This window comes from Cherax quadricarinatus, chromosome 51 (genome assembly GCF_038502225.1).
Source record: "Cherax quadricarinatus isolate ZL_2023a chromosome 51, ASM3850222v1, whole genome shotgun sequence".
Taxonomy (NCBI): Eukaryota; Metazoa; Arthropoda; class Malacostraca; order Decapoda; family Parastacidae; genus Cherax; species Cherax quadricarinatus.
Genome location: NC_091342.1, coordinates 445,001 through 466,000, shown reverse-complemented (window position 1 = coordinate 466,000; position 21,000 = coordinate 445,001). Strand labels below are relative to the sequence as shown.

General features: G+C 44.4%; 1 protein-coding gene across 4 annotated transcripts in view; it reads left to right on the top strand.

The window, feature by feature from the left end:
• LOC128694611 (nucleolar protein dao-5) overlaps positions 1–21,000 on the top strand; it is a 541,519-nt gene that overhangs the window by 85,647 nt on the left and 434,872 nt on the right. For 3 of the 4 annotated variants that reach the window (XM_070095641.1, XM_070095644.1, XM_070095640.1), the window contains exon 7: positions 3,599–3,634. The exons of the other annotated variant lie outside the window; for it this stretch is intronic. In XM_070095641.1, coding sequence (XP_069951742.1) covers positions 3,599–3,634 — 36 coding nt within the window. The remainder of the gene's footprint in view (positions 1–3,598; positions 3,635–21,000) is intronic. 4 annotated transcript variants of the gene reach the window in all.

Below are 21,000 nucleotides of genomic sequence, written 5' to 3'. Positions count from 1 at the left end.
AACCCACAAACCCACATAACAGTCACATCCTGGCAGATCTTGTAATTCCTGTAAGAGCTGGGGACTCATGCCTTGTTCTTTGTGATTTTCTTTACTCTCTCAACTATTCCTTCTCCATTTTTCAACTTATCTAGGTATACATTGCCATATCTTGTTCTTAGGTTCCAGTCATTCTTATGTTCCTGTTTCTCATTTTTTCTTGTCAACCTTTTAGCTTTGCATCACATTCATTTTTAATTTCTTCCTCAATCCTTTTGCTATCACAATAATTAATATGACCTCTCTTTTTTTCCTTCTATGTTCAGCTTCCCTTGCAGTAGCTCTTCTTGAGTTTTCCCCATTTCCTTCCTTTTTAGTGAAGTCACATATGGAGGTTGGCATAAGAGTAAGAGAATTCCGCACAGTTGGTTGTACAAGTGATTGTTACTGAGTTCAGTCTTGTATGTAAAAAAAGCAGATGTGAGTGTATCATTTGGTGAGACTAACAGGTCAGGTGTATGAGTACCAGTCACTGAGGTCATCTAGGCAAGTGTATGGACGAAGTTCAGTGAGTCCAATACCCTTTATTAGTTTGGGATTGTTGATGGACGGGGAGCATCGCAAAAAGTAAGATAGCTTCAAGAAGTTTTGAAAGCTTCATTTCCTCAATTGCTTTTCATCTTTTTGAAGTCAGTTTTTTATTCCTTAAAATAAAATCTGTCATACTCGAAAAGCTTAACGAGGAGACCGCTGGCTTGGTCAGTGGGTTTACACGTCTGGCAAGGCGACCATGATTTGATCATTGATCGGCTAGTCGGAGGATACTACGTACTTCACATTTTGAAGGGTTGAATGATAGTACTAGATTCTATCAAAGATCTTTTATATTAAGATTCTTTTTTATTTCTGATGTCTTCTAACAAAGTTACTGTGGTGTCAACTAGAGTGCCATCGTTTCCGTAATAAGTAGACAGAAAAAAAGGGGCTAGCTAGCCAACTTGCTGAACACCTTCAGCTAGGCTTAGAGGGTGAATCATAATTTCATAAGATCATGCTCTACCGTGGAGCAGTGTTGTGAAAAAAAAACCACTGCAGCGCATCAACTTACAACTGGTTTACATACGACATTGTTCCCTTCCCTACCCCCCTCACCCTTCCATTCTACCCCTCATCCCTTCCTCCTATCATTTTCCCCTTCCTCCACACAAGCTCCCCCTCCTCTCCCAGAATGTAGCCTCAGGACAGGTTCTTCGTTGTCTTGTTGGTAGTCTCTATTTAGCAGAGGTTGAGGTTACTGCGTTCACTCTCCTGCACCACCACAACACACAAAAAATACCACTACAACACCAAGACCCCTTTCACTACATCACTACCACTACCACCGCTACCACTCATCACCCCCACCCCCACCTCAGGTAGGTTACCACAAACTTGTGTGTTTTCAACAGCTTCAGTAATTCCCCCAACAATCGTTGTCTGAAGTACCACCTATATCAGTTGTAACTGGGATTCCATTATAATGTGTTAATAAACCACAGAGGTTTATTTGAAGTTCTGTCGCGCTTTTTGCTATTTCCTGAAGCCGGCGATGGGCTCAAGATCCAAAGAAGTGGACTTATACCTCCCTTCCTTGGACCGGACTTGATTGCTTATTTTCTAGTTGCTGCATGCCCCTACGAGTTTAGCGCTCCATTGATTATAATAATTCTGCTTATGCGCCACGTTATCCAGCTACCCATCACGCAGGATAGTGTGGTGTTAAGTTTATTTAGGTTCAGTTACACATAAGTACAATTATCATACATGGTAACATGTGTCAGTTACCTGGGATAACCAAAAATTGTCAGCGTGACTTATTTCCAGTGTGTCAATATATTGGCAATATATATCATTATTGTCAGTTTAATGAAAGTATATTAGAAATGAATATAGAAATGTCACTGACTTTTTTTGGGTCATCCTAGGTAATTACACATATGTTGCTGTGTGATAATGTATGTAACTGTATTTATGTGTACCTGTACCAGGATGAACTTGTTGAGACTTGTCTACAGGTCGTAGTGACGCCACTGTTATGGTTTAGTTGGAAACAACTCTGGCGTGAACCATGTTGACAAACTCGTTGTGACTAACAGGTGACTTAATATTAAACCGTCAAGTGGTTCTGGAATCCTCGTTTTGGCCTCCAGCTTAACACAAAATCAGTGTCCATATTTAAGTTATCAGACTTTGTGGTGGTGGGAACCCATCAGAATGTAACAATCGTGAATCTTTCGCATACTTTAACACATGAATTGGCAGCGGTAATTTTGCTTATTGAATTCGCATATTCTTCTTTCAACGTACCAGCCGTATCCCACCGAGGCAGGGTGGCCCAAAAGAAAAAACTAAAGTTTCTCCTTTTAAATTTAGTAATATATACAGGAGAAGGGGTTACTAGCCCCTTGCTCCCGGCATTTTAGTCGCCTCTTACGACACGCATGGCTTACAAAGGAAGAATTCTGTTCCACTTCCCCATGGAGATAAGAGGAAATAAACAAGAACAAGAATTAGAAAGAAAGAAGAAAACCCAGAGGGGTGTGTGTGCGTATATATATATATATTTATATGTATATATATATATATGTATATATATGTATATATATATATGTATATATGTATATATATCTTCTTTCTTTCAACACACCGGCCGTATCCCACCGAGGCGGGGTGGCCCAAAAGGAAAAACGAAAGTTTCTCCTTTTACATTTAGTAATATATACAGGAGAAGAGGTTACTAGCCCCTTGCTCCCGGCATTTTAGTTGCCTCTTACAACACGCATGGCTTACGGAGGAAGAATTCTGTTCCACTTCCCCATGGAGATAAGAGGAAATAAACAAGAATAAGAACTAGAAAGAAAATAGAAGAAAACCCAGAGGGGTGTGTATATATGTGCTTGTACATGTATGTGTAGTGTGACCTAAGTGTAAGTAGAAGTAGCAAGACGTACCTGAAATCTTGCATGTTCATGAGACAGAAAAAAGGACACCAGCAATCCTACCATCATGTAAAACAATTACAGGCTTTCGTTTTACACTCACTTGGCAGGACGGTAGTACCTCCCTGGGTGGTTGCTGTCTACCAGCCTACTACCTACAATATATATTTTAAAATAATTTTGTCTGCATTTTACTGTTTTCGTGAGGTTGGCGAGAATAGAAGTTTCTGTAAATATTTTTAAGTTCACCATAACAAACATGGTTTTCTTTAGTGTATCATAAAATGTAAGGGATAACTAATATAAAATTTTAACTGAGCACCACGAGGTGGAGTGACAGTTTTCACTACTATGGAAACTGCTGTATTGGAGTGGATAATTTATTATTATTATTGGAAATACAACTGGACAGCAGACTAAAATTCAACACACATTCAAAACAGTGGGTAATCTCAAAAATAAGCAATTATGTTCCCTAGACAACCCTGCTCACTGTGTACTATGTAATCTATCCATACCTCACCTTTGGTATCTTTGCATATGAGGTTCAACTACAGTTAATCACTTTAAACCTCTTGTTAGTCAGCAGAAATCAGCTGATGTGCTTCCATGGTTATTTACGTGATGTATTGTCTTTGCAGGTGAGTCAGCAGTGTTACTAACGCCATGTGAAGCAGGTAAGATTGTTAATTTTGCCTCAGAGTAATGTTCTTTGTCTTAGAGTATGCAGCACCAGCATGGAACCCACATCATATAAAGCATGTTTAGAACCTGAAGAAAGTACAGAGGTATGAACGAGACTAATACAAGACCTAACGGAAATGACCTTTGCGGACTGAGCCAGATTACATTAGAGGATACAACAACAAGTTGAGACATGATAACGACATACAAAATAATTAGAGGACTTGATAAGGTAGATAGGGATAGATAGTTCGAGAGGCGAGGACCTGGTAAAACAAATGTAGAATTTTACGTTACAAGTCAGAGGGATACCTGGAGTATACCTGGAGAGGGTTTCGGAGGTCAACGCTCCCACTGCCCGGTTTGTGACCAGGCCTGTCAGGATGTCAGGACGTACTTCTTCAGCCCCAGGGTGGTCATTAAGTGATGACCTGGATGCACTAGTCGAGGCAGGTTTCAAACATGGTTTTAATAAATAGTGTGTGAACACACTCACGTTCGTAGTGTTTATGTATTCATTGTTTCTCTTTGCGATGCTCATTTGCAAACATACTGTATCTGTTGTGTGTACATGCAGTATATCAGTTACTCATATGTACGTATACTCATGTGAACATACAGTATATCTGCTGTGTATACATCAGTATTCTTTTGTTCAGATATATAAATACTGGAGTCTTTGTTCATTTCCCAAGGATATATACACCGTGAGGTATGTATCTTTGTATATGCATTGAAAAGTATCTGCGTATACACGTGATGTATGTATCTGTATGTAAGTAAACCGAGAAGTCAGTGCATCTCAGATCATATGCATTGAGTGTCACTTTATTTTATAGATTAAAATATCCTTGATTGTTGATGATGAAGTGATATGCAGACTTAATTAATGACCCTCGTGTAGTCGACAGGCTTTACCGAAATTACTAATTATAAATATAAGATACTTGGCAGACGGTGTAGTATACCTCCAATGTAAAGTAGAGGAGCGTGAGTACACCAAGAGGAAATTCGATAAGTGTTATGGGACCACGAATCTTCATCACCCTTTCGTACATAAAGGGATTACCAACAAACCCTTGGCTGTTTTAAAAAAGAAACTCGATAAATTCCTCAAAACAGTTCTTGATCAGCAGGGTTGTGGTGCATATTTTGGACTGCGGGCGGAGGGCACCAATAGCTTGATCGATCAGGCCAGTAACCAAGAGGCCTGGTCTGGGACAGAGCCGCGGGGGCGGTGACCTCCGGAAGTGACTCGAGATATTCTCTGGGTAAGCAAGCAAGCAACTATCTTATATCTGCTAGAATGTTTTTTTTATAGCTCATATAATTCAAGCTGTTTTTTCTGGAATGCTGACGCAGCATTGCAGTGAGTGTGTTATTGCTAGTCTTGTACCGTGGGAGTCATCGTGTATTGCAAGCATGTTCTCAACTTCTTGCTTGACCGCTCCTAGAAAACGTGATGTTGGTATGACGCTTGAGGCAAAACATCCACCGTTGTCGACCTCTAGTCTCTGTGTGGACTCGCCTATTTGTGGTTGCAAGGGTTTGAGTCTCAGCTCCTGACCCCACTTCTCAACCAGCTACTACTAGATTCGCTTTTTCCTGGCTTCATGAGCACTATCATACCTATTCTTAAACCTCGGTATAGATTCTGCCTACCACTTTCCTGTTAGGTTATTTCACTTCTTGACAACTCTGACATTAAAGAAATATTTCCTAACATTCTTGTGAATGTGCTTTGAACTTCCAACTGTTCTCTTGTGTGCTTATTTTCTGATTCTTGAACAGCCGGGCTGCGAGAGTAGTAAAACTCAAAATCCTTCAAAGGTATATCAGAGACAAAGGTAGGCTGTCCCAGTCCAACATCTCAATTCCTCTCATTATTTTGTACTTCATTATCATATATTCTCTAGTAATTCAGTCTTCAGTGTCATCAGCTCGATTTTCCTTTAATCTCTTCTCGTAAGACATGCCACATAGCTCCGGGACTAGTCTCGCTGCAAACCTTTGCACTCTCTCTAATTTCTTGACGTGCTTGACCAGGTGTGGGCCTGTCGTACACAGTGTACAGAGTCCTGAACGATTCCTTACTGAGGTGTCGGAACGCTAGTCTTAGGTTTGCTAGTACTCACCTAGTTGTGGTTGCAGGGGTCGAGTCATAGCTCCTAGCCCCGCCTCTTCACTGACCGCTACTGGGTCACTCTCCCCGCACCATGAGCTTTATCATACCTCTGCTTAAAGCTATGAATGGATCCTGCCTCCACTACATCGCTTCCGAAACTATTCCACTTCCTGAGTACTCTGTGACTGAGGAAATACTTCCCAACATCCCTGTGATTCATCTGTGTCTTCAATTTCCAACTGTGTCTCCTTGTTGCTGTGTCCCATCTCTGGAACATTCTGTCTGTCCACCTTGTCAATTCCTCTCAGTATTTTATATGTTGTTATCATGTCCCCCCCCCTATCTCTCATGTCCTCCAGTGTCGTCAGGTCGATTTCCCTTAACCTCTCCTCATAGGACATACCCCTTAGCTCTGGGACTAGTCTTGTTGCAAACCTTTGCACTTTTTATAGTTTCTTTACGTGTTTGGCAAGATGTGGGTTCCAAACTGGTGCCGCATAATGTAATATGGGCCTAACGTACACAGTGTACAGGGTCCTGAACGATTCCTTATTAAGATTGCGGAATGCTGTTCTTAGGTTTGCTAGGCACCCATATGCTGCAGCACTTATTTGGTTGATGTGCGCCTCAGGAGATGTGCCTGGTGTTATACTCACCTCAAGATCTTTTTCCTTGAGTGAGGCTTGTAGTCTCTGTCCCCCCTAGACTGTACTCCGTCTGCGGTCTTCTTTGCCCTTCCCCATCTTCATGACTTTGCACTTGGTAGGGTTGAACTCCAGGAGCCAATTGCTGGACCAGGCCTGCAGCCTGTCCAGATCCCTTTGTAGTTCTTCTTGGTCCTCGTCCGATTGAATTCTTCTCATCAACTTCACATCATCTGCAAACAGGGACACTCCGGAGTCTATTCCTTCCGTCATGTCGTTCACAAATACCAGAAACAGCACCTGTCCTAGGACTCACCCCTCTGTGTGTGTGTGTGTGTGTGTGTGTACTCACATAATTGTACTCACCTAATTGTGGTTGCAGGGGTCGAGACTCAGCTCCTGGCCCCGCCTCTTCACTGAGTGCTACTAGGTTCTCTCTCTCCCTGCTCCATGAGCTTTATCATACCTCATCTTAAGGCTATGTATGGTTCCTGCCTCCACTACCTCACTTGCTAGGCTATTCCACTTCCTGACTACTCTATGGCTGAAGAAATACTTCCTAACATCCCTTTGACTCATCTGGGTCTTCAACTTTCAATTGTGACCCCTTGTTTCTGTGTCCCCTCTCTGGAACATCCTGTCTCTGTCCTCCTTGTCTATTCCACGCAGTATTTTGTATGTTGTTATCATGTCTCCCCTAACCCTCCTGTCCTCCAGTGTCGTCAGGCCGATTTCCCTTAACCTTTCTTCGTAGGACATTCCCGTTAGCTCTGGAACTAACCTTGTCGCAAATCTTCGCACTTTCTCTAATTTCTTGACGTGCTTGATCAAGTGTGGGTTCCAAACAGGTGCTGCATACTCCTGTATGGGCCTGACGTACACGGTGTACAGTGTCTTGAACGATTCCTTACTAGGGTGTCGTAACGCTATTCTCAAGTTTGCCAGGCGCCCATATGCTGCAGCAGTTATCTGGTTGATGTGTGCTTCCGGAGACGTGCTCGGTGTTATACTCACCCCAAGATCTTTCTCCTTGAGTGAGGTTTGCAGTCTTTTGCCACCTAGCCTATACTCTGTCTGCGGTCTTCTTTGCCCTTCCCCGATCTTCATGACTTTGCATTTGGCGGGGTTAAATTCAAGAAGCCAGTTGCTGGACCAGGTGTCCAGCTTGTCCAGGTCTCTTTGAAGTCCTGCCTGGTCCTCATCTGATTTAATTCTCCTCATTAACTTCACATCATCTGCGAACAGGGACACTGAGTCTAACCCTTCCATCATGTCATTCACATATACCAGAAATAGCATTGGTCCTAGGACCTACCCCTGTGGGACCCCGCTCGTCACAGGTGCCCACTGTGATGCCTCATCACGTACCATGACTCGTTGTTGCCTCCCTGTCAGGTATTCTCTGATCCATTGCAGCGGCCTTCCTGTTATACGCTCCTGATCCTCTAGCTGTGTGTGTGTGTGTGTGTGTGTGTGTGTGTGTGTGTGTGTGTGTGTGTGTGTGCGTGTGTGTGTGTGTGTGTGTGTGTGCGTGTGTATGTGTGTGTGTGTGTGTGGTGTGTGTGTGTGTGGTGTGTGTGTGTGTGTGTGTGTGTGTGAGTGTGTGTGTACTCACCTAATTGTACTCACCTAATTGTGGTTGCAGGGGTCGAGACTCAGCTCCTGGCCCCGCCTCTTCACTGATCGCTACTGGGTCCTCTCTCTCTCTGCTTCCTGAGCTTGGTCATACCTCTTCTTAAAAGTATGTATGGTTCCTGCCTCCACTACTTCACTTGCTAGGCTATTCCACTTGCTGACAACTCTATGACTGAAGAAATACTTCCTAACGTCCCTGTGACTCGTCTGAGTCTTCAGCTTCCAGTTGTAACCCCTTGTCCCTATGTCCCCTCTCTGGAACATCCTATCTCTGTCCACCTTGTCTATTCCCCGCAGTATCTTGTATGTCGTTATCATGTCTCCCCTGACCCTTCTGTCCTCCAGTGTCGTCAGTCCGATTTCCCTTAACCTTTCCTCGTACGACATTCCCTTGAGCTCTGGGACTAGCCTTGTTGCAAACCTTTGTACTTTCTCTAACTTCTTGACGTGCTTGACCAGGTGTGGGTTCCAGACTGGTGCTGCATACTCCAGTATGGGCCTAACATACACAGTGTACAGTGTCTTGAACGATTCCTTATTAAGGTATCGGAACGCTATTCTCAGGTTTGTGTGTGTGTGTGTGTGTGTGTGTGTGTGTGTGTGTGTGTGTGTGTGTGTGTGTGTGTGTGTGTGCGTGTGTGTGCGTGCGTCCCACCAGGCATATATTTTCAGGAGTGTCACGAAGATTTACACTTAGTCTTTTTTTTCTTTTGTTGTTTTTGTCATGGGGTGAGAAAAAGGAGAGAGAATACAATAGAGTATATAAATAAAGGATGAGGGTAAGAGTGAAGTGAGTCAGAAAAGACTCACTTTCGGGTGAGGAAGGACTCGTGAGGGGGTGAATGGAGAACTGGGGTTGGAAGACTAGTGGGGGAGAAGGGCAAGAGTGGGAAGAGAGAGAGAGAGGTAAACCCAGCCACGGGGCAGTGTGTGGCAGTGTTGGCTTTTTTTCAGTCATGGCTATCGGGCGAAAGGAGGCGAGGACCTGCGGCAAGAAAGATGGCCAGCGCCAAACAGAACACAAGGCACCTTCTTTGTCACTGCACCGACATTAGTAGCTTTGGCTGGATATGGCGGGGTGATGGGGATGGGGATTCTAAGGCGAGACAAAAGACGTCTTAAAGGACCACACCTGCAAACTAGGAGAATGGCAGAGTTCTGATTAGGCTAGGAGGCTAGGCTAGAGGTTGTGTCCATTAGGGAAGGCGCAGGGTTGTGGAGAGATGAGAAGAGGTTGAAGGGATTGAGAGGGTATGTGGTCCACTCTTCATAGTGTCTTCAGGACCCCGATGGAAATATGTCACTTTGCCTAACTTTTTTTTTGGATTATCTTGTGTAATTTACACATATGTTACTATGTATGTTAATTTGTTGGTAAATTAGACACGTGCAACACTTGGGTATCTTTATTGAGGAAACGTTTCGCCACACAGTGGCTTCATCAGTCCATACAAAGGAGAGCGTTGAGGAACAGGATGAATTTGAGGTAATCATTCCCTCAGCCTTGAGTCGATGTGGTCAGTCCATCAATCTTGAAAAGAATACAGCATATGTGCCAAGAAGTAGCTAATATACCGTAGTCAGGAGAGGTGCAGTAGTCGTAGGTGGTATTACATTTGTCCATTGTGGAAGTCGGTCATGCCCAAGGGTTAGGCAAGTGTATTGAGATCCCAAGATCTCTGAACCATTCATCTACATTCCTGTCTGACACAGCAACATCTTGGGATCTTAATACAGGGAATTCTTCACTTGCCTAACCCTTGGGCATGACCGACTTCCACAATGGACAAATGTAATACCACCTACGACTGCTGCACCTCTCCTGACTACGGTATATTAGCTACTTCTTGGCACATATGCTGTATTCTTTTCAAGATTGATGGACTGACCACATCGACTCAAGGCTGAGGGACTGATTACCTCAAATTCCTCCTGTTCCTCAACGCTCTCCTTTGTATAGACTGATGGAGCCACTGTGTGGCGAAACGTTTCCTCAATAAAGATACACAAGTGTTTTACATGTGTCTAATTTATCAATTTCTCCCCTTGCCGGGAATCGAACCACGGACCCCTCGTCGTGTGAAGCGAAAGCTTTGCCTATCAGGCCACGGGCACTTATTTGTGTGTATTGTACATAAATAAACTTATTTACTCGAGTCTGTCTTGCATATCACTGAGCTGTTTCCAGAACACATTAAGAGCCGAGATACCTGTCCTGGTGTGAAGGGACTCGCTTTTGGCGAAGTAGTGAGTCAGATTCTTTCCAACCTACCATCATCTGGAGGCCAAGGTGAACCTCTCTGTTTACCACTCTGTGTTTGCTTCCCCCACCCCCCTCCTCACCTGATTCATTTTTAAGGTCCAGGTCACCTCCCTTTTCCCATCTGGTTCATTTTTGCCTCCAGATCTCCTCCCACTCCCCAACCTGATCCCTTCGGTACTCTCGTCTTCCCACCTCCTCGTCCCTTGCCCCTTCCAGGTCACCTTCCCCCCTTCTGGCACCTTTCCCCCCGTCAAGTCCCCTTCCCCTTTGCTTAGGACCCCGCCCCATCCAGTTCCCCCACTTCATCCCTCCTGGCCTCTACTCCGGCAGCAGTGTGACCAAAGTAATTGCGATTAAGAGGACACTGTACTGAAGCATCTGGAGAGATAAATTGTATCATTGAATGCCAACATAGCTTCAGGGATGGAAGGTCATAAGAATGGAGGAACACTGCAGAAGGCCTACTGGTCCATACATGGCAGGTACTTATAAAAACCACTGCTAACTAATGTTACCCAAGAATTTCCTCCTGTACCCACGACACCAATCATACGCATCCCTTCCCATTCATATATTCGCCGAATCTCTTTTTAAAGCTACCCAAGGTCCTAGCCTTGTCTACGAATCTACTGAAGTTCTGTGAGAGAAAGCACTTGACAAAGTTACTCACCAGATATTGATTTACAAGTTTGAAGAGCAATCAGGAAGGAAAGAAAATTCCTCCAATGGATCTAGGAAAACCTTACAGACAGATGAAGAGTGACACTGATTAAATGCCAGGACGGGCAAGGGTAAAATGTCTGTTAGGACGGGCAAGATAGTAAGTACCTTTGTCTATATGAGCGTGGAGATGAGACTAAGACATCGAAAAATAGATATAGAAAGAAGTCTGGCCACAGGTATGTCGCAGACATAAAGGGTAGGGGAGGTGAGAGAGGAGTGAAGGGGAGGAAGAGGAGAGAGTAAGTTGGGTGTGGGAAGTAGCGGGCAGTGTGGCTGTTGAACCCAGTGAGTGAGCATTGTGCACTGCCTGGATCCACTCCCTCTCACTTGTGTTAAGACTCAACTAGCTTCACTTTGCCTTCTTTTGTGTTCTTTACAATAACTCACCGTCTTCAACTGGCCTCCATAATAATACTTTGTTTTCTGCGAAGCTGTGATAAAAGTGAAATCTGTATGGAAGATATATAAACTTTCTGCTGTGTTCAGCTACTACCTGTGTTAAAAGTAAAGATTGCATGCTTCTTTGTTGGACTAATATTTAATGGTTGTGTCAACATTCCTTCCTTATAACCATGATAAACATAATTAGTGGCAAAATTTATAAAAAAAATAGTATGCATTTAGAAAGAACAAAGTGTGTGGTATCCCCTGCACGTATGTGTGTGTACTCACTTATTTGTGGTTGCAGGGGTCGAGTCTTAGCTCCTGGCCCCGCCTCTTCACCGGTTGCTACTGGGTCCTCTCTCCCCGCTCCATGAGCTTTATCAAACCTCGTCTTAAAACTGTGTATGGTTCCTGCCTCCACTACGTCATTTTCTAGGCTATTCCACTGCCTTACAACTCTATGACTGAAGAAATACTTCCTACTATCTCTCTGACTCATTTGTGTCTTCAACTTCCAATTGTGGCCTCTTGTTTCTGTGTCCTCTCCCTGGAACATCCTGTCTTTGTCCACCTTGTCTATTCCACGCAGTATTTTATATGTCGTTATCATGTCTCCCCTGACCCTCCTGTCCTCCAGTGTCGTCAGGCCGATTTCCCTTAATCTTTCTTCATAGGACATTCCCCTTAGCTCTGGAACTAACCTTGTCGCAAACCTTTGTACTTTCTCCAGTTTCTTGACGTGCTTTATCAAGTGCGGGTTCCAAACAGGTGCTGCATACTTCAATATGGGCCTGACATACACGGTGTACAGTGTCTTGAACGATTCCTTACTAAGGTATCGGAATGCTGTTCTCAGGTTTGCCAGGCGCCCATATGCTGCAGCAGTTATCTGGTTGATGTGTGCTTCCGGAGACATGCTCTGTGTTACACTCACCCCAAGATCTTTCTCCTTGAGTGAGGTTTGCAGTCTTTGGCCACCTAGCCTATACTCTGTCTGTGGTCTTCTGTGCCCTTCCCCTATCTTCATGACTTTGCATTTGGCAGGATTAAATTCGAGAAGCCATTTGCTGGACCAGGTGTCCAGTCTGTCTAGGTCTCTTTGAAGTCCTGCCTGGTCCTCATCTGATTTAATTCTCCTCATTAACTTCCCATCATCTGCAAACAGGGACACTTCTGAGTCTAACCCTTCCATCATGTCGTTCACATATACCAAAAATAGCACTGGTCCTAGGACCTACCCCTGTGGGACCCCGCTCGTCACAGGTGCCCACTGTGATACATCATTACGTACCATGACTCGTTGTTGCCTCCCTGTCAGGTATTCTCTGATCCATTGCAGTGCCCTTCCTGTTATATGCGCCTGATGCTCTAGCTTCTGCACTAATCTCTTGTGAGGAACTGTGTCAAAGGCCTTCTTGCAGTCCAAGAAGATGCAGTCAACCCACCCCTCTCTCTCGTGTCTTACTTCTGTTATTTTATCATAAAACTCCAGAAGGTTTGTGACACAGGATTTGCCTTCCATGAATCCGTGCTGGTTGGCATTTATACTCTTGTTCCGTTCCAGGTGCTCCACCACTCTCCTCCTGATAATCTTCTCCATAACTTTGCATACTATACACGTCAATGACACAGGTCTATAGTTTAGTGCCTCTTTTCTGTCTCCTTTTTTAAAAATGGGAACTACATTTGCCGTCTTCCTTACCTCAGGTAGTTGCCCAGTTTCCAGGGACGTGTTGAAGATTGTGGTAAGTGGCACGCACAGCATATCTGCTCCCTCTCTAAGGACCCACAGGGAGATGTTGTCTGGTCCCATTGCCTTTGAGGTATCGATGTCCCTTAGCAGTTTCTTCACCTCCTCCTCACCTGTATGTATGTCGTCCAACACTTGTTGGTGTATTCCTTGCTGGTGTCCCCATCTGGTCTGTGCCCCCCAGAGGCCTTCCTGTCTCTACTGTAAATGCTTCCTTAAATCTCGTGTTGAGCTCCTCACATACCTCTTGATCGTTTCTTGTGAGTTCTCCACCTTCTTTCCTCAGTCTTATCACCTGGTCCTTGACTGTTGTCTTCCTCCTAATGTGGCTATACAGCAGTTTCCGGTCAGATTTGACTTTCGATGCTTTGTCGTTTTCATACTGTCGCTGGGCCTCCCTCCTTATCTGTGCATACCCGTTTCTGGCTCTTCTACTAATCTCCTTGTTTTCCTGGGTCCTATGCCTCCTGTACCTTTTCCATTCTCTGTTGCACTTAGTTTTTACCTCCCTACACCTTCGCGTAAACCAAGGACTCGTTTTGGTCTTCCTATTATTTCTGTTTCCCTTGGGAACAAACCTTTCCTCTGCCTCCTTGCACTTTGTTGCCACATATTCCATCATCTCGTTTACTGATTTTCCTACCATTTCTCTGTCCCACTGAACCTCCTGCAGGAAGTTTCTCATACCTGTTTAGTCCCCCCTTTTATAGTTTGGCCTGTCCCCTTCAGTTCCTGTTACCTTCTCCACTTGTAACTCTACTATATAATCAAAACTCAGAACCACGTGATCGCTAGCTCCAAGGGGCCTCTCGTAAGTGATGTCCTCAATGTCTGAACTGCTCAGGGTGAACACAAGATCCAGTCTTGCTGGCTCATCCTCCTTTCTCTCTCTGGTAGTGTCCCTGACATGTTGATGCATGAGGTTTTCAAGTACCACATCCATCATCTTGGCTCTCCATGTTTCGGGACCCCCATGTGGCTCCAGGTTTTCCCAGTCGATCTCCCTGGAGGTTACCTGGAGGTTATTCCGGGGATCAACGCCCCCGCGGCCCGGTCCATGACCAGGCCTCCCGATGGATCAGGGCCTGATCAACTAGGCTGTTACTGTTGGCCGCACGCAGTCCAACGTTCGAGCCACAATCTGGTTGATCCGGCACTGACTTTAGGTATCTGTCCAGCTCTCTCTTGAAGGCAGCCAGGGGCTTATTGGCAATTCCCCTAATGCTTGATGGGAGGCTGTTGAACAGTTTTGGGCCCCGGACACTTGTGGTGTTTTCCCTTAGTGTACCAATGGCGCCCCTACTTTTTATTGGGGGCATTTTGCATCGCCTGCCCAGTCTTTTACTTTCGTAGGGAGTGATTTCTGTGTGCAGATTTGGGACCATTCCTTCCAAGATTTTCCAAGTGTAGATTATGATATATCTCTCCCTCCTGCATTCCAACGAGTACAAGTCAAGTGCTTCCAAGCGTTCCCAGTAGTTAAGGTGCTTGACAGAACTTATACGTGCAGTAAAGGATCTCTCTACACTCTCTAGATCTGCGATTTCACCTGCTTTGAATGGAGATGTTTATGTACAGCAGTATTCCAGCCTAGAGAGAACAAGTGATTTGAAAAGGATCATCATTGGTTTGGCATCTCTCGTTTTGAAAGTTCTCATTATCCATCCTATCATTTTCTTTGCACGTGCGATCGTGGCACTGTTGTGATCCTTGAAAGTGAGATCCTCAAACATTACTACTCCCAGGTCCCTTACATTATTTTTCTGCTCTATTGTATGGCCGGAGTCAGTAGTATACTCTGTTCTAGTTATTATCTCCTCCAGTTTTCCATAACGGAGTAGTTGGAATTTGTCCTCATTGAACATCATATTGTTTACCGTTGCCCACTGGAAAACTTTGTTTATATCTTCTTGGAGGTTGACCGCGTCCTCAGCAGATGACAGCCTCATGCAGATCCTAGTATCATCCGCAAAGGATTATACGGTGCTGTGGTGTATATCTCTGTCTATGTCTGATATGAGGATAAGGAATAAGATGGTTGAAATGGTTGAAATCGCCCATTACCAGTAACTTTGCTCTGCTCGAGTGAGCTCCTCTTGCCACCTCAGCCAGTGTGTCCACCATCACCATGTTGTTTACTTCGTACTCCTCTCTTGGCCTCCTGCAGTTCTGTGGTGGGTTATACATCACTCCAATGACTACTTTATGTTCTCCGGACTGAATTGTACCTACAATGTAGTCTCTTTCTCCAATCATGTCCATGCCTTCCATTTCCTCAAATCCCCATCGGTGTTTTATGAGCAGTGCAACCTCTCCTCCCCCTCTACTCCTTCTATCTTTCCTCAGGATCTGATATCCCGTTGGGAAGATTGTGTCTGTTATTGTCTCAGCGAGTTTTGTTTCTGTGACTGCTATGATGTCTGGGGATTTCTCACTGATTCTTTCGTTCCACTCCTCATGTTTATTCGTTATTCCATCCGCATTTGTGTGTGTGTGTGTGTGTGTGTGTGTGTGTGTGTGTGTGTGTGTGTGTGTGTGTGTGTGTGTGTGTGTGTGTGTGTGTGTGTGTGTGTAAGCTCTTAGTAGTGTATATAGTTCACATTTTGTACCGCGACGTCTCTTAGAAATGATCTTTAGGGAAACCCACATATTACGTGTGCATGCACCTATTTGTGGTTGCAGGGGTCGAGTGTATGAGTGTATGTATGTATATGTATGTCTACATTTACCTATTTGTGGTTGCAGGGGTCGATTCATAGCTCCTGGCCCCGCCTCTTCGCTGGTCGCTACTTGATCCACTCCCTCCCTGCTCCATGAGCTTTATCGTATCTCTTCTTAAAGCTATGCATGGATCCTGCCTCCACTACATCACTCTCTAGATTGTTCCACTTCCTGACAACTCTATGGCTGAAGAAATACTTCCTAACATCCCTGTGACTCATCCGAGTCTTCAACTTCCAGTTGTGACCCCTTGTTGCTGTGTCCCATCTCTGGGAACATCATGTCTCTATCCACCTTGTCAGTTCTTCTCGGTATTTTATATATTATGTCTCCCCTATCTCTCCTGTCTCCCTGTCAGGTCGATATTCCTTAATCTTTCCTCGTAGGACATTCCCCTTAGCTCTGGGATTAGTCTTATTGTAAACCTTTGCACTTTTTCTAATTTCTTGACTTCTGGGATTAGCTATCCTCGCATGTACTGTAGATGTTTTATGATTTATGTGCACTTCTTGTCAATATGTTGTGTATGATGTTCACTTCAAGATCTTTCTCCTTGAGTGGTATTCGCCTCTCGAATTGTTATCCATGTCTGGTCACCTCTCCATCACCAATTTTCATTATCTTGCATTTGCTTGGATTGAACTCCAGTAACACTTGTTGGATCATTCTTGCAGGTTGTCCAGGTCTACCTTGGTTATCCTTTACCAATGGCACTTGTAGAAAGCATACGAGTCACTCTTCTGGCAGGCCATATACGTATGTAAAAAATAATAAAGGTCCTAGAAATGATGTTTGGGGAAATCACTCATTACATTTTCCCGTAATGAAACATCTGCCCTTACCATCAACTTGTCTTCTGTTTGTTAGATATTCCTTGGTCCACTGTACTTTACCTTGTATCCCTGCATGCCCCTTTAATTTGTAAATCAATCTCGGGTGGGGTAGTGTCAAATGCTTTCTAAAGTCCAAGAATATGCAGTCAACCCATCCTTGTCCTTGTTTGATTTCTGTTATTCTATTGTAGTACTCCAGTAGGTTAGTGAGGCAAGACTTATCTTCCCTAAATCCATTAGTGAGGCAAGACTTGCGTTCTTTAAATCCATGCTCGCTTTCTGTGAAAAAGTCTCACTAGATGCTCGACCAACGTTTTCCATATTGTTTGCCAATACTCTGGGCAGTATACATGTCGGTGGTACTGGCCTATAATTCAGTGCTTCTTGTCTGTCCCCTGCTTCTTTATCGGGATTATATTTGCAGTTTTCTAGCTATTTGGTATGCTTCCCTTCTGTCATGTTTTGTCAGTACCCTTCACTCGCCGTTGAACCTTATTTCGTGATCCTTTAGCCATCTTCAGTTTGTGGCCATGTAGTAGTTTCAGCTCTGATTTAGTATTTGCTGTTTTGTTATTCTCAAACTGACGTTCGTCGTCTTATCATTGCATAGCCATTCCTCGCTATTCTCCTTGCCTTCTCATTCTCTGCTGTCCTGTGTTCTGTACTTTTTCCGTGCTTTTTTCCACCTTTGACCTATCTGCAGCTCTGATTAAACTAAGAGTTCTCTCTGTATCTTGACTTCACACGAACCTTGCTGTTAACCTCTAAGCGCTTTCTGGCGAAACTCTCCATCTTGATTGTGAAGTATTATGGAGTAGGTGATTACTTATTAAGGAGTAGGTGCCGGCATGGTGAGGTATTAAGTAGTAGGCCTTGAAACTGTAAGCATTAGTGAGGTAGTAGTAAGGCAGTAGTCAGTAGTAAGGCAGTAGATAATAGGTGGCAGGTCACCTTATCTGGAGAAATATCTAAGGTAGTGCAGAATGTATTGTGATCTTTTTATGAAAGGTGAAGTTCAACCCTCGTCACTGAATGACCCACATTAGTTTACCACCTATAATAATAATAATAATAATAATATTTTTTATTTATTATCACACCGGCCGATTCCCACCAAGGCAGGGTGGCCCGAAAAAGAAAAACTTTCACCATCATTCACTCCATCACTGTCTTGCCAGAAGGGTGCTTTACACTACAGTTTTTAAAACTGCAACATTAACACCCCTCCTTCAGAGTGCAGGCACTGTACTTCCCATCTCCAGAACTCAAGTCCGGCCTGCCGGTTTCCCTGAATCCCTTCATAAATGTTACTTTGCTCACACTCCAACAGCACGTCAAGTATTAAAAACCATTTGTCTCCATTCACTCCTATCAAACACGCTCACGCATGCCTGCTGGAAGTCCAAGCCCCTCGCACACAAAACCTCCTTTACCCCCTCCCTCCAACCCTTCCTAGGCCGACCCCTACCCCGCCTTCCTTCCACTACAGACTGATACACTCTTGAAGTCATTCTGTTTCGCTCCATTCTCTCTACATGTCCGAACCACCTCAACAACCCTTCCTCAGCCCTCTGGACAACAGTTTTGGTAATCCCGCACCTCCTCCTAACTTCCAAACTACGAATTCTCTGCATTATATTCACACCACACATTGCCCTCAGACATGACATCTCCACTGCCTCCAGCCTTCTCCTCGCTGCAACATTCATCACCCACGCTTCACACCCATATAAGAGCGTTGGTAAAACTATACTCTCATACATTCCCCTCTTTGCCTCCAAGGACAAAGTTCTTTGTCTCCACAGACTCCTAAGTGCACCACTCACTCTTTTTCCCTCATCAATTCTATGATTCACCTCATCTTTCATAGACCCATCCGCTGACACGTCCACTCCCAAATATCTGAATACGTTCACCTCCTCCATACTCTCTCCCTCCAATCTGATATTCAATCTTTCATCACCTAATCTTTTTGTTATCCTCATAACCTTACTCTTTCCTGTATTCACCTTTAATTTTCTTCTTTTGCACACCCTACCAAATTCATAATAATAATAATAATAATATTATTATTATTATTATTATTATTACTGGAAGAAGAGCCGGTGTAAGATAGGGGACGGAGGTATCAGTATCACCAAAGCAGATAAAGGAAGGGGTGGGGGGGGGGAGACGGGAAGGAAGGATGAGCAAGCAGATGGGACCACACCCAAGTTAAGCTCGACTTCCTCGTGCGTGTGTGTGAGTGTGTGTGTGTGTCTGGGTATACTTACTAAGTTGTACTTAGCTGTGCTTGCAGGAGTTGATCCGTAGCTCCTGGCCCCTTCTCTTACCTTTTATCTGCATGCTTTAATAATTCCTGATTTCGTTTGCACGATCACATATCTTCTTGTGAGTGTTTATCTTCTCCAGGTCTTCGTTACATTTATTTACTAGCTTACCTTTACCTTTGATGAGTTTCAAGAGTTTTTCTACTCCTAGAGCCCGGCCTTGGGCCAGGCTCGTCTGGTGCTTGTCCGGTCAACCAGGTTGTTGCTGCTGGCGGCCCACTGCCTCGCATATCCATCACAGCCTGGTTGATCTGGCATCTGGTGCTTAAAATGCTTTTTCAGTTTCCTCTCGAAAACCTTTACACTTGTCCCAGCAGTGTTTCTGATATAGTTTACCTGGAGTTTACCTGGAGAGAGTTCCGGGGAGATGTTAAATAGTCTGGGACCATGTATGTTGATACAGTAATCTCTTATTGTGTTCACGGCGTCCCTGCTTTTTCACTGTTTATTTAACACTATCACTCTTATTTCTCATGAGTTCCGCTATGTATGGCAGTGTGCAGATTTGGGACTAGACATTCTAAGTACCTTCTACATATGCATTATCATGTATCTCTCCTCCACTCCAGAGAGGAAACACAACGCAGATGTCGTATCCACAGACGTTTCAGAAGCCTTAGACAAGTGCGAGTATGTTGTAATAGTGTACAAAATACATGTAAAGGATTAACTGGAAAAGTGGGCAGATGGATCTTTAGCTTTGTAATGTTAAACAGAGTTAAATCAGAGGCTGCAGCAGTAAAAAGCTCTGTTCCACAAGGTTCAGTACTTTCCCCCATCCTGTTTCTTATCCTCATATGTGACAGAGATAAAAACCGTGTCTTTGAAGACGAGTGTCATTCATTGAGGACACGGTAAATCTCCAAGCGGATATAAACAAAGTAAACCGCGGAAATCAATGATGTTCAGTGAGGACAAATTTCAATTACTCCGTTACGGAAAACTTGAGAAAATAATAGCTAGAACGGAGTATAAAACAAATTCTAACCATACAATATAGCCAAAGTATTTAATGTGAAAGACCTGGGAGTAATAATACCAGAGGATCTCAATTTCAAGGAGCACTGTGTCATTATCACATATGCGAGAAAAATGCTAGGATGGATAGTAATAAGTTATCACAAGTTATATACACTGATGGATCTAAACAGGTATCTTCTGGCAGGCTGCATCTGCTCTTGTTGCCACCTCCCTAGTTAAGAACCATAATAAATTTGTTGAACTAGGCATAAATCATTCCCTAGGAAAGCAAAAGACTCGGCAAATGGTGCAACATACCCCCAGTGAAAAGCAGGGGTGCCATGAGTGCACTAACAGATAACACAATAAGTGTCTGGGGCCCAAGACTGCTCAGCAGCCTACCATCATACATAGGGATTTCCAGTAGACCCCTGGCTGTCTTCAAAAGGTAACTTAGATACCTAAAGTCAGTGCCCAACCAGCCAGATTGTGGTTTGTACGTCGGATTCCGTGCGACCAGCACAAATAGCCTGGCTGATTCCACCGGGACGCCTGGTCGAGGACCGCATCGCAGGGGAGTTGACCGCAGGAGCAACCTCCTGGAGTTTACCTGGAGAGAGTTCCGGGGGTCAACGCCCCCGCGGCCCGGTCTGTGACCAGGCCTCCTGGTGGATCAGAGCCTGATCAACCAGGCTGTTGCTGCTGGCTGCACGCAAACCAACGTACGAGCCACAGCCCGGCTGATCAGGAACTGACTTTAGGTGCTTGTCCAGTGCCAGCTTGAAGACTGCCAGGGGTCTGTTGGTAATCCCCCTTATGTGTGCTGGGAGGCAGTTGAACAGTCTCGGGCCCCTGACACTTATTGTATGGTCTCTTAACGTGCTAGTGACACCCCTGCTTTTCATTGGGGGGATGGTGCATCGTCTGCCAAGTCTTTTGCTTTCGTAGTGAGTGATTTTCGTGTGCAAGTTCGGTACTAGTCCCTCTAGGA